The sequence below is a fragment of the Pteropus vampyrus genome, unplaced genomic scaffold (assembly GCF_000151845.1).
Source record: "Pteropus vampyrus isolate Shadow unplaced genomic scaffold, Pvam_2.0 Scaffold36, whole genome shotgun sequence".
Lineage (NCBI taxonomy): Eukaryota > Metazoa > Chordata > Mammalia > Chiroptera > Pteropodidae > Pteropus > Pteropus vampyrus.
The window spans coordinates 11908300-11922535 of NW_011888817.1; the positions used below are offsets into that span (position 1 = coordinate 11908300).

Below are 14236 nucleotides of genomic sequence, written 5' to 3' on the forward strand. Positions count from 1 at the left end.
CTGCCTTTTTGTGCTAAGTCCTCTACTCTAGCATTCTCTTACCTCAATCTCCTATATCAGCCTGTCTTCATTCCTCTTTTTTTCTGCTTTTGAACTTTTTCTTCATTGTCTCCCCAGGTATAGCCTTATTTCCCAACTCTAGTTCCCTGCTTAAAGCCTCTCTCCTTTCCTTAGTTTCCACATTCTATTGTTTTAGCTTTTTCTCCTTTTCTATCTTTCCAACTTCAGCCATTCAGTTCTCAAACACTGCTACCACCCCCGGCTGGCCTTCTTTGGATCTTCCAGCTGCCTACATTGCAGAAGAGCATTAAGATGATGCTGTTTTGTGTTCAGGGTGGTGATGAGTGAAGTGAGCATCTGGCTGGCAGAGAATAGGGCATTCTTGGTCTGCTAGATACCTGGTGAAGGCATGTGTCTTAATCTAGTAGATGCAGGGGTTATGTTACGGGGAGCCAGATTTAGCTCTTTTACTTAACGTGTAAGAGAAACTTACTATATATTCACTTGATGAATTTAAGATAGACAAGGGTAATTTGCCTAACGGGAAGGAGATTTTTTTTTTTTTTTTTTTTTAAATAAACCCGGGATGTCTGAGCCAGTGGAAGCCCTCAGTTGGGTTGGGTAAGCAGGAAAGAGGCTTCCCTTGTGCTCTCCTGCTCCTTTTCTGGGAAGCCTTGTGCTTTCTCTGATCAGAGTAAAACGAGACTGCCAGACTTTACCCTCACCAGCCTCTTTGTCTTGTAGCTGCGGGCGCATACCTGCCCCCTCTGCAGCAGGTGTTCCAGGCACCTCGCAGGCCTGGCATTGGCACAGTGGGGAAACCAATCAAGCTCCTGGCCAATTACTTTGAGGTGGACATCCCTAAGATTGACGTCTACCACTACGAGGTGGATATCAAGCCGGATAAGTGTCCTCGCAGAGTCAATCGGTAAGCGATGCACATCTAAGACACCAAGTACAGGAGTCTTCACTTTTCTGAGTCTCAGAACCTTAAAAGAGGATCCAAAGAGGTAAAAGAAAAATTAGTAGAGGTTGGTATCACCAAATTCAAGAAAGTTTATGACATTCCAAGAAGGTAAATGCTGAAAAATATCATTGGATTTGGCTGTTAGAAGAGGATTGGTGCCTTTTATCAGAACAGTTTTAGTAGAATAGTTGGGCTAATAATCTAACTACAGTGAGTTATGGAATAAATGGAAGGTAATGTGGTAGGGATAGTGAAAGCAGATAACTTTTTCCAGATAGCTTAACAGCGAAACTTGGGGAGAGTGGAAATATGTTGGCTAGAGAGGATTATAGGGTCAAATATAATACCTACACATTTTAATGTTTATTGAAATGAATGAATGAAAAGTTTTTAAGAATGAGACGTGGATATGTTTATAAACCGAGGAGAAGGGGCTCGTGGAGAAGAAGAGGTTAAAAGTACATGACAGACAGAGGAGGAATGAGTGGGATGGCCTTGCTGAGACAGGAAGACTTTACATGATATACAGTTGGAGAGATTAGCTTTAGAAGCTTTTCTTTTTAAAAGTTATTTTATTATTTGAAAACTATATATGCACAATGGAAAAAAAAATTAAAATATTACAAAAAGTAGCGGTGAAAACTGACTCCTGTTACCCCGGTCTCTAATCTCATAGTCCCTTTCCCCAGAGGCATTCATTGTTACCATTGTTGAGTGTGATTGTTACCATTCTTGAGTATGATTGTTACCATTCTTGAGTATGATTGTTACCATTCTTGAGTATGTGTCTAGATATTTTTCTTTTCATATGCAAGCATATATGTATATAGCACATTTTAAAAAAATGCACAGAATATAGAATCCTGTGTACCTTGTTCTGCACCTTGATTTTTCCCACTGAACAAATATACTTTGGAAAATAATACATGTCAGTACATATGTATCTGCCTCATTCTTTTGTATAGGTATATCATTGAATATGATATTATAATTTATTTAATCTGTTGAGGGACATTTAGGTTGAATCTAAACTTTTGCTACAAAAATGAAGCTATTGAATATTATTAAATATCGATACATTTTTATACTCAAATATGAATGTATCTGTAGGATAAATTCCTAGGAGTGGATTTTGTTGGCACAATACTTTTAAAAATTTTGAGATATTGCTAGTTTTTTTTTAAGGTAAGTTGTACTAATTTATACTCCCATTAGTAAATATCAATGCCTCTTCCCCATATCTGCACCAATTCAGTATATTTTGTTTTTTGATTTTTGATGTTTTGATAATTAAAAAATTGTATTTGAATTGAATTTTTAAAATTATTTTTCCCATATTTCATTGTGGAATTTTAATTCATGTGAAAAATATTTATCATTCCAATTATAAGCTGACTCAGAGTTTGGTTTCTATTTTTTCACTAAGATTAATAATAATATACAGATTTCAGGTATCCAACATTATAATTCAATGTCTGTGTACTCTATTGTGTGCTCACCACAGAAAGACTATTTTCCACTCATCATCCATATATTTGACCCCCTTTAACCATTACACCCTCCCTCTCCTCCTCTTCTCTTTGGTAACCACCAATCTGTTGTTTGTATCTATGAGTTTGCTTTTATTTTGTTCTGTTCGTTTGTTACATCTTTGGTTTTTATTCCATATATGAGTGAAATCGTATAGTTTTTGTATCTGATTTATTTCACTTAAGCTAATACTTTCAAGATCCCTCCATGTTGATGCAAATGGCAATATTTCACATTTTTTACGACTGAGTAGTAGTAGTCCATTGTGTGTGTGTGTGGGGGGGGGGATGGTGTGCATATGCCACATCTTTATCCATCTATCTGTCGATGGACACTTAAGTTATTTCCATATCTTAGCTATTGAAAGTAATGCTACAGTGAATATAGGGGCACATATATCTTTTTGAATTAATGTTTTCATATTGTTCGGATAAATACCCAGAAGAAGAATTGCTGGATCATTTGGTAGTTCTATTCTTAGTTTTTTGAGGAACCTCCATACTGTTTTTCCATAGTAGCTGCACCAATTTACCACCCTACCAGTAGTGTATGAGGGTTCCTTTTTCTCTACATTCTTGTCAATACTTGCTATTTCTTGTGTTTTTGATAATATTCATTCTAGCAGGTGTGAGGTGATATCTCATGGTTTTGATTTGCATTTCCCTGATAATTAGTGATGTTGAACATCTTTTCATGTACCTATTGGTGATCTGTATCTCTTCTTTTGAAAAATGTCTTCAGATCCTCTGTCCATTTTTTAATTGGGTTGTTTTGTTGTTGTTGAGTTGTATGAATTCTTTATATATTTTGGACATTGACTCCTTATCAGAAATATCATTTGCAAATATCTTCTCCCATTTGGTTGGTTGCCTTTTTGTTTTGCTGATGGTTTTCTTTGCTGTGCAGAATCACATTTGTTTATTTTTGTTTCCCTCGCCTCTGGAGTCAAATTCACAAAAACACCACCAAGACCAATCAATGTTCAGAAGCTTAGTGCCTATGTCTTCTATGTATTTTATTGTTTCAGGTCTTAAATTTAAATCTTTAACCCATCGTGAGTTAATTTTTGTGTACAATGTAAGATAGTTGTCTAGTTTCACTCTTTTGCATAAGATTGTCCAGTTTTCGCAACACTTTTTATTGAAGAGACTTTCTTTTCGCCATTATATATTCTTGGCTCTTTTGTTATAAATTAGGTCATATATATGTGGGTTTATTTCTGGGCTCTCAATTCTGTTGCATTGGTCTTTGTGTCTTTTTCTATATTTTTTCCTAATTTTAAATTATGTTTCTCTAATGAGTGAAGTTGAACACATTTTTCAGATGTTTAAAAACCAAATATGGAAGGACATTTCAAGTGTGAGAGGAAAGAAAGGAAAAGAGGCATGCATATATAAATATGGTTTTATGTTTGAGAACTTGAATTGGCCTTGCTTACTATGGTCTACTCTTTTCAGAGTTAGAGAATTGCTTTTTGATAGGACATAGAATTGGGTTCTGGAATTAGAAGGTAGTGGAGAAAGTTTGACAAAGTCTATGAGGGACAGAAGTGATCAGGGGACATGGAAAAGATTGTTGGGCAGCACTGAAACCTAATTGGGATTGAAACCATGTGTTTACAGTTGCTTCCAGTGTACATTTTGAGTCTTTTTATCCATTAGTATTCAAGAGCTTTGGTTTAGAAAGTGAAGAGATCAGATAGTTGGATGGACTGGGGTTTTGAAGGGCAGATGGACACTCTGGAATCTTAAGTGGCAGAGGACAGAAAGTGAAATTTACGAAGAGGTGATAATGAAGAGAAAACTGTGTGGCGGGACTAAGGGCTTCAGAGAGATGAAAGAGATGAGGTTCTTCCACAGTTTATTCCTATTCCAATTTGATCTCTTCCCCATCTACATTTTTTTCCTTATCAGCCTGAGAATTGGAGCAGCCTCAATTCTGTTCCTGATTCTGGATAGACCCTAAGATGAAGCCCTTCTCCCCCTAGGTTCCCCCTCTGCTCAGAAGGCACTCATACCTACTCTTTCAGGTCTTTTACAGCCTTGGTGGTCTGAGGACCAGAAGCATCACCTGGGAGCATATTAGAAATGTAAGATTTTCAGGCTTTGCTCTGACTACTAAGTCAGAATCTGCATTTTAATAAGATCTCCAGGTGATTCATATGAATGTTGAAGTTTGAGAAGCACAACCATAGAGTAAATGAGATTAGAGTAGCTGCTAGGAGAGAATGTAGTAGATAGGACCTTGCCTGGGCCTTATGTTACTTCCAAAAGCTTGAAGTGGTAGTCTCTCAGCTTCCACAGGCCATTTCTATCCCCCATAGGGAAGTGGTGGAATACATGGTCCAGCATTTCAAGCCTCAGATCTTTGGTGATCGCAAGCCCGTGTATGATGGAAAGAAGAATATTTACACTGTCACAGCACTGCCCATTGGCAATGAACGGGTAAGGTTGGGATTCAGGCTAGACATGTGTCGGGTCTGGGGTGGGTCAGAGCTCATGTAAGCCTGTTTGGAGTCTGGTAGTCCAGAGATGTCTTTCATCTTTTGTGCTGAGAAAGCGTATTTTAGGGTGAGGGGTAAGTAGGTACTGATGTTTATTTAGCCTTCTGTATGTCTGTCCCTGTTCCAGACGGATTGAGATTAGACTTAAAAAATAGACTTGGACTTAAAGGACTTTCTGCTAGATGTGGTTGAGAGGGATAGAAGCTGTGAACCAAGGTGGCTGGAGACTAAGGGGCTGCTTTTACTCTGAAGTCTTTGTTGAGATCCCCTATCAGCTTAAGGAGCAGATTCTTAGCAAATCAATGGAATGAGAGATAGTTTGGGACAGGGCAGAGAATGTTGGACTGTGGGAAAGCATTGGCATTTCTTTACCCTTTTCTCTCTACTGAAGGTTGACTTTGAGGTGACAATCCCTGGGGAAGGGAAGGATCGAATATTCAAGGTCTCCATCAAGTGGCTAGCCATCGTGAGCTGGCGCATGCTGCATGAGGCCCTGGTCAGTGGCCAGATCCCTGTTCCCCTGGAGTCTGTGCAAGCCCTGGATGTGGCCATGAGGCACCTGGCATCCATGAGGTACTGGGTATAGTTAATATCTGGGCTACTAGTGGTATCAGAAGTGCAGTGGGGGGAAGAGGGGAATGAGCACATGTTAAAGTCTTTCTGCGTGCCTTTCAAACAAAATAGTCTTTGAAACCTTACCATATACCAGGCAAGTGTGTATAAACATTTAGATGGTTTAAAGCATTGGCCCTGTCCCTTTTAGATATCTTTGGGCCTCACCCCGTCTTTCCATGCAGGGCAGAGAAAGGTTAGAGACTTGCACAAGGTCAGTCACACAACTAGTAAAGGATCAGAGCTGGAATTAAAGCCCTGGTGTCCTGCCTTCCAGGCCAGGGCTCCTCCGTGCCCAGGATGCCTCACAGGGTGGGGGCCTGTGCCCGAGGGACCAGTTCTCTGCCTGTCCCTGCCAGGTACACCCCTGTGGGCCGCTCCTTCTTCTCACCGCCTGAGGGCTACTACCACCCGCTGGGGGGTGGGCGCGAGGTCTGGTTCGGCTTTCACCAGTCTGTGCGCCCTGCCATGTGGAAGATGATGCTCAACATTGATGGTGAGTGGGGAGAGTTATGGAACCAGGGGTACCCTGAGTCCAGTGACCACACTCCCAGCCTCATCCCTCCCAGCTCTGCAACCACACTCCTAGTCTAATTCCTACAGCCCTGGGACCCCTCCCCCATCCCAATTCCCTATGAGGAAGAGGGTGTAAAGAGCAGTGCCTCCATTTATTCTGGGAGGCAGAACCTGACCTAAGCTATACCTTCCCTGTCCTCACAGTCTCAGCCACTGCCTTCTACAAGGCGCAGCCGGTGATTGAGTTCATGTGTGAGGTGCTGGACATCAGGAACATAGATGAGCAGCCCAAGCCCCTCACGGACTCTCAGCGTGTACGCTTCACCAAGGAGATCAAGGGTGAGGACCCAGCCAGGCAGGGAAGGGAAACAGTATTACTTTCTCTTTATCCCTAAAAGGAAATCCCCTTGGGATATGTTCAGGGGCGAGGCCAAGCCTGGGAACCTGAGCCACCTATTCCAACCCTGACAAGCAATGTGTATCCCAGGCCTGAAGGTGGAAGTGACCCACTGTGGACAGATGAAGAGGAAGTACCGTGTATGTAATGTTACCCGCCGCCCTGCCAGCCATCAGACGTAAGTTGACAGGGCTTCTAAGCCATACCATTGATGGAAGAGGGCTAATATTTCAACACACTTGCTTCACTCCCCACTCCTACCCCCACCCCAAGCAACCCTGAAAAATGAACCCCGTTTTCAAAGATAAGCTGTGGGAATTTGACATCCCTCTCCCAACCTTCTCAGGTCCGTTGATACTCTCCTTACCATTTTTACCTTCTTGGTCTCTCCCTTTCCTCTGTGGGCCTTTACAGTAGATTAGACATCTTCCCCTGACTCCTTTCTGTCTCAGTTCTATAAATGTTAGAATCTCTTTCAACTTATTCTTCTTCCTGAAAAAGAAAGCTGGTTTCCTGGGCTAGACCTCGGGGAAGCTGTCATTGATTTCATCCACCTTTTTGACCTCGGACTACATTGGACTATGAGTACCTACTCTGTGTCAGGCTTTATGCTCGACACTAGAAATACAGTTGAGTGAGGTGTGTCCTGACAGTGTGGAACTTGTCTGAAATCTTTGGCTTCTCTTTTGGAGCCTTGTATTTCCTGCTTTCCCAAAAGTTGCAGTTCTCAAAAGAGGCTGGATAGGGATGAAGCCAAGTCTGGGTCTTCCCATGGTTGTAGGTCTAGAAAGGTAGGATCGAATACTGGGCTGTGACACCTCCTTCCCTTCCCCCAAACAGGTTTCCCTTGCAACTGGAGAGTGGACAGACTGTGGAGTGTACAGTGGCACAGTATTTCAAGCAGAAATATAACCTTCAGCTCAAGTATCCCCACCTGCCCTGCCTACAAGTTGGCCAGGAACAAAAGCATACCTACCTGCCCCTAGAGGTGAGGCTGCCACTTAATGGCTGGGCTGGGGAACAAGTCTTGTACTTGCACACTGATCATCAGAGGTCTGTTCTTCCATTTGTTGTCTCTCACCTACATTTTGAAGTTTGGAAAACTGACATTTTGAGAGGTATGAGGTCATTCTGTGAAATGTAGGCCTCATCCTTACCCGCTGAATTCTTTTATTTCCCATCCTGTTCTCATACTCTTTCAGGACTGCCATGCAGAGTTGAAAGCTACATTTACTGTTTTTTAAGTAAGTAATTCGTTCAGGACAGAGATTTCAGTTACCCACATTCATGTTCTCTTAATTTCTCTTTTCCTGTTCTTTGGAGCTGGGGATCATAAATGACTTAGAGATAAAAATGTACCTTGTTTTACAGAAAATGAAGATGAATGTTACCTATTACATGAATCCTATTTCCCTAATAAGATCAATGTACTCTTTTTGAAAAAGTTTGGCTTCAAGATTTGTCTATTTTTATGCTTTAACAGATCTTTGAAATCCTGAAATTAAAGAAAGAATAGTAATGCTAATTATAGAATGTATGAATATAGAACTATCAGGCTCTATTTGGTTTGGTATGCACTAGCCAAAATGTCTAATAAGAAACTGATGCTGACTGCTTCATTGTCTAGTCCATTGCTACTCAAAGTATGGCTAGTGGACCAACAGCGTAGATATTACCCAGGAACGTGTTTGAAATGCAGAATCTCAGATTCCACCCAGACCTACTGAATCAGAATCTGTCTTTTAACAGAATCCAGAGAGGATTCATATGGATATTAAAGTTGGAGAAGCACTAGCCTAGACAACAAAGTTGTCTTACTTTGTTCCAGTGGCAGGAGTCAAATAGTTGGGACCAAAGCTCAAGCCTCTGTGAGCTTTTGGGATTTCAGAACAAACCAGAAGAAAAGAGATCTCTGAAGGGAGAAGAGATCCCCAAACCCAAAATTTCTGACTTAATTAATAGATGATGCACAGAAAGTGAGATGAACGCAATATTTTCTCTGAGATGTAAACGGACGTCTTTAGGGATAATCCCAGCTAAGTAGATAGGCTTTAGGTAATATCTACTGCCAGCTGAGATTTGTTAGCAAATTAACATTACTTCTATTTAAGCAATAGTTTCCAAGGGGAATAATTTATGTAATAACTTGTATTTTGATTTTTACTGTTGTTTGTTTATTTAACAAATTTATTGAGCTCCTACTTTGTGTCATATACTCTTTTAGGTGCTGGGAATGTAGAGGTTAACAAGACAAGGTCCCTGCTGTCATGGAGCTTACATTCTAGAAGGGGGAGATAGACAATAAATTGATATATAAGATAGTTTCAGATGGTGGTGTTATAAGAATAATAAAATAGGTTAAGGGGATAGAAGTCTGAGTGGAGACAGTTGAAAAGCCACTTTAGTTATTGTGGTCAGGGAAGTCAAGTCCTCTTTTAGGAGACGTTTGAGCTGAGTCCCAAATTATGAGATAGAACCAACCTTGTAATATAAGGGAAGAGCCTTCCAGGCAGGAGATAATAGCAAGCACAAAGGCTCTAAAGCAGCAGGAAGCTTGGATCTTTTTAAAAGACAGAGGTCATAGTGGTTGACATGTAGTTTATGAGAGGAAAAGTAGTAGGAGATGATTTTGGAGAAAGATTCATGTCAAATCATGTAGGCTATTGTAGCCTGGTGGGATTTTTTTGAGAATAGCTTTTTCAAGATATTCACATACCACATAAAATTCATTCTTAAAGTATATGATTCAGTGGTTTTTGGTTTTTTTTTAGTATGTTCACACAGTTGTGCAACGATCAACACTATCTGATACTAAAACATTTTCATCACCCCCAGAAGAAAGCCCATACCTATTACCATTCACCATTCAATTCTTCCTCACCACCCGCTAGTAATCACTAATCTATTTCTGTCTCTGTGGATTTATTTGTTCTGGGAATTTCATATAAATGGAATTATATACTATGTGGCCTTTTTTGACTGGCCTGTTTCACTTTGTATAATGTCTTCAAGGTTCATCTATGTTGTAGCATATGGCAGAATTTTCTTTCTTTTTAAGGCTGAATAATGTTCATATACCACATTTTGTTTATCCATTCATTCATTGACAGACACTTGGGTTGCTTCCATCTTTTAACTATTGTGAATAATGCTGCTATGGATATAGGTGTACAGATATTAATTCTAGTCCTTGTTTTCACTTGTTTTGAGTACATGCCCAGAAGTAGAATTGCTGGATTATATGGTAATTCTTTGTTTAATTTTTTGAGGAATCATCATATTGCTTTCCACAAAGGCTGTACTTTTTTACCTTCCTACCAGTTTCTCCACATCCCTGCTTTTAGTCTTTTTCTTAGTGTTGATTCTGTAGCTGAAATCATCTGTAGAGAGTATTACAACTTTAAGGTGCCTTCAAGAGAGCTACCTCACAGATTTTAATTCTGGACTGTCATTAAGTGAATTCACTAATTTTTGTATTGTTTGGGATACAGAATTTAAGGCAGGTGACCTTGTCCTGGTTTTTCCTACCGTTGTTCAGCATAAAATTGGAAATTGAGAAAAGAACCAGTACTTACATAGTATTGGCCCTATGGGAGCAAATTATATATTTCATTTCTTCTAAATCCTCAAAGCCACTTCATGAGATAGCTAGTGTATTTTTCCATGACTGAAATAAAGAACCAGTCTCAGTGGTTAAGAGACCTACACCTGCCCAAAGTAACAGCACCTAAAATGGCAAAGCTGGGTTTCAAACTCAAGTCTTCTAAACTTATTGACTCTCTCTACTCTGCCATAAGGCTTCCTGTTCACAGCATCTTGAATATAATAAAATGAGCAATGGGAGTCTTATATATCACTAGAAAGTCTTCGCTGATCTCCATTATGTTCTGTTGGGCCCCAGAGGAACTGAGCAGCAAGATGTTTCTCACATGAACAGAGGACACTGTCAGTCAACAGAGACAGTGATTTCTATAGTTCAGGGCCTCGATGATTATCTGTAGGCTGGGACTCAAGAGTTAAGAGCCAGTCTTAGTTTTCCTGGTGAGTTGTAGGATGGAGCAACAGACTACCTGCCACCATTAAGAGCTGCCTATACTACTTTAGGAATCTAGTTTGTGTATATTGAGTTTTTTAATATTCAGAAGAGTTCTAACAATGGGTCCTTTGGTAAATAGTAGTTTGTCCTGCAATTTATTGAATATTTACTGTGTTCTAGAACTGTACTCAGCCCTTTAAGTGCTTTATTTTTATTTAGTCTCCAAACAACCCTTTGAAATTGTTACTGTTCTCCCCATTTAACATATGAGACCTGAGCCCTGATCTGGCTCTGGATCACAAGCTCTTAATCACAAAGTGGCTCTACTGCCTTTTGTATTGCACGTGAATATTTTCTAACTTACCTGTATGCCCAAAGGATTTTGCAGGGCCGACAGCCAAGGTCTCTTTACTGTGGGGCTCTGAGTATAGGGTAGACTGAACTCAAGCCAGACTTACCTACTCCTCTTGTTTCCTCAGGTCTGTAACATTGTGGCTGGGCAGCGCTGCATTAAGAAGCTGACGGACAACCAGACGTCAACCATGATAAAGGCTACAGCTAGGTCGGCCCCAGACAGACAGGAAGAGATCAGCCGCCTGGTCAGTGGGGCTGCAGAGAAACGTATGCTGGGTTGCTCAGTCACTGGGGCCCCTGTTAGCATAGATGCTTTTCTGCCTTGGCCAGGACCCTCAGGAGAACACAAGTCTAGATTTGTTGCCTGGGGCTCCGTAGGACTTTTGCTTGACGCTGTAGCTACTCAGCTTCCTATTTCTTTTTCTCTTTTGTGTTACTTATCTATGTTATCCACTCCCACTTAGGTCATCTTCCACTTTCCCTCCTTTTTTATGGCTATTCTTGCCAGTCTCAGTTGCCTAGGGCATTCTACTTGGGACCTAGAGGGTGAGTGGTATTGCCAAGCTGCCGCTCTCCTGAGATCCACATCTTTTGTCTTGCAGATGAAGAATGCCAGCTACAACCTAGACCCTTATATCCAGGAATTTGGGATCAAAGTAAAGGATGACATGACGGAGGTGACGGGACGAGTGCTGCCGGCGCCCATTTTGCAGTACGGCGGCCGGGTGAGCAGGGTCAGGGCCAGACAACATCTCTGGGGCATTTTGGGAGGAGATTGGGTTGTACAGCCAGGGGCTTTTGCTCCCCTACCCACTTGGCTCTACTGAGGCTCACCTGGGCTCCCCCTTTGCCTATCCTCAGAACCGGGCCATTGCCACACCCAATCAGGGTGTCTGGGACATGCGGGGGAAACAGTTCTACAATGGCATTGAGATAAAAGTCTGGGCCATCGCTTGCTTCGCACCCCAAAAACAGTGTCGAGAAGAGGTGCTCAAGTAAGGAGGGCTGGGTATATGGATGGAAGGGTGGGAAGGACCTGAGAGCTGCCTAATTTCTCCTACCCCTGAGGGGCCAAGATTTGATCTGTAGTGTGCTCTTTCTGGTTCTTGACTCTGCCTCCTTGTGCTGTCTGGCTCAAACTTCTGCTTGCTCCTTTTCTGCCAGTCTGTGGTCAGGAGTCTTGATTAGGAGCCCTATCAGTTAAGAGATTATGATTTCAGGGCATGAATCTCCTAAGGGAGGCCTGAATTATTTTTTTGTTATAATTATTAACATTGGTAATATATAGTGGCAGTGATGACTATAATGTTTATGCCAACATTGTACCTAATTCTATGTTCTCTTATTTCATCTTCACAGTGAGTAGGTGGTGGTATTTCCATTTTCAGGAGGCCGAGGCTCAAAGATGTTAAGTAACTTGTGCAAAGTTTGCATATCAAGAAAGTATCAGTTGAGATCAAATCAGATCTGAGGCTTCAAAGCTTATATTCCTTATTGGAAACAAAAAAAGAGCAACTTATTCAGTTGGTCCTCTGACCTGCCCTCTCCTATGTACAAAATTTGTTCAGTCAGGTCCAAGTGACCTGAATTAGGTGAGCATAAGTTGTAAAGGCCTCTGGCTGAGGGGCTGGGAGTAGATGACAGCTGAATGGTTTGTAGGAGCAGGTTAGGGGAATAATAGTCTTGACTGAGTGAATGAGTAAGTAGAAGAAGTCAGTGATTCTCCCCTTGTAGTCTTTTTTTTTTTTTAAACAGCTTTATTGAGATCTATTTCAAATATCACAAAATTCACTTATTTACAGTGTATAGTTTGGTCTTTTGAAGTGATGGTTTCTTATTTCTCTACATCTGGGATGGGGTCAGAGTACTCTGAGGTTGAGGAATGTTGGTAGGGCTGACCACTTTGGGCAGCTACAAGGATAATAGAGATGTGTTCCCTGGTGAGTTCAGCTGGCCTTGGTGTTTTCATTAGAATTAGCTACAGCAGCCCCTGATGAATGTGGGGACTCTGGCTGCTCTGCCCCGCTTCCTCCTTTCCACTTCACCGGTACCCAGCTACTACCATCACAATTGTCATTCTTTTAAATGGGTTCCTCTTGTCCTTCTTCCTGGGTTCTTGGCATTTTAGCCCCATTTAAGTGAGGCATCTCCTAGCCTTTGTGTAGTATTGGAGGGCTGGTCTTTGGCAGTATTGGAAAGGCTCCCAGCTCTCTGCCTTTGTGTCACCTTTTTGGTAGCTGTATTCTTTATGTGCTTCATTCTCATTGCCATGTCCTTCTCCTGTCTCATTCTTTTGAGAAACAATCCATTGTTTTGGATATTTTGGGGTACAGAAACTGATAAACATGGAATCTGAGTTGGAGGAAGTCAGTTCATCAGACATCTCTTTCTCCCAATGATTTCTAGATGCAGGTGGTGAGAATATGACTTGTGTACGTGAGTCAGTAGTGTCCAGTTGGATATGTGGTTCTGGTAAAGGTTCTGGGCTAAAGATAAAGATTTGAGAGTCTTCAGCCATGGCAGTGGATGAGACCGTCTAGGGAGAATGTGCACAGTTAACACAGCCTGAAAGTATAACTCAGAGAAACTGGAAAGGAACTAGAGCAGAGTTCCTAAGTGTGTGAGGGAATGGGATCCAGAGCACAGGAAAAGGTATTGTTTTCACTGAGACAGAGAGGGGAGAGAGAAAGGTGACTGTGGGGGTGAAGAAATTGGTATTTGGAGAGGGAAGTGGGAGTAGTAGGGTCAACCCTCATAATTTTTCTTTTAGTTGAAGAGGCCCTGATACCTCAGCTTTATCACTTTTAGGACTTTCCCCATCTTAGACTTCAACACTTTGTGGCCCCCAACACTGGACATAGTATCTCAAATGAGCTGATAGTAGAGGGAAGACTGAGAATACCAATTTCCTTGAAATAGAGACCCACTATTAATGGAATCTCATAACACATCAGTTTTTTCATAGCTACATTGTGGTTGTATATAAGACAGAGAAATGGAAAAAAAATACTGTTTGTAGCCCATCAGAGCTCTAGCTCTTATTTACAATGGTTAGATTGTATTTCTTTATTCCACAATTTATTTTGAAATTTTTTAAAAAATATATAGATTAATAATGCCAACACTCATGTATCTATCATCCAGGGTTTTGTCATATTATTTTTTAAAGTAAATTAAATATTACAGGTAAATTTGACATTTCCTTTATATCCTCTATCCTAGTCCCATTTCTGCCTTCTGATGCAGCTACTGTCTGAATTATTATAACCTTCCTGTCCAGTTATACATTTTATATATGTTAATAAGTGATTTAAAATTTTA

The 14236-nt window shown here is 41.0% G+C and overlaps 1 protein-coding gene across 6 annotated transcripts in view; it reads left to right on the forward strand.

The window, feature by feature from the left end:
* The window catches only part of AGO1 (argonaute 1, RISC catalytic component), a 40017-nt gene that overhangs the window by 4283 nt on the left and 21498 nt on the right, over positions 1–14236 (forward strand). For 3 of the 6 annotated variants that reach the window (XM_023529360.1, XM_011357967.2, XM_011357970.2), the window contains exons 2-11: positions 745–928; positions 4821–4941; positions 5392–5573; positions 5972–6108; positions 6333–6467; positions 6616–6703; positions 7366–7513; positions 11041–11160; positions 11518–11649; positions 11777–11910. In XM_023529360.1, coding sequence (XP_023385128.1) covers positions 745–928; positions 4821–4941; positions 5392–5573; positions 5972–6108; positions 6333–6467; positions 6616–6703; positions 7366–7513; positions 11041–11160; positions 11518–11649; positions 11777–11910 — 1381 coding nt within the window. Of the gene's footprint in view, positions 1–744; positions 929–4820; positions 4942–5391; positions 5574–5889; positions 6109–6332; positions 6468–6615; positions 6704–7365; positions 7514–11040; positions 11161–11517; positions 11650–11776; positions 11911–14236 lie in introns of those variants that run through there. The other 3 variants (XM_011357968.2, XM_023529361.1, XM_023529362.1) reach the window with 3 other exon arrangements.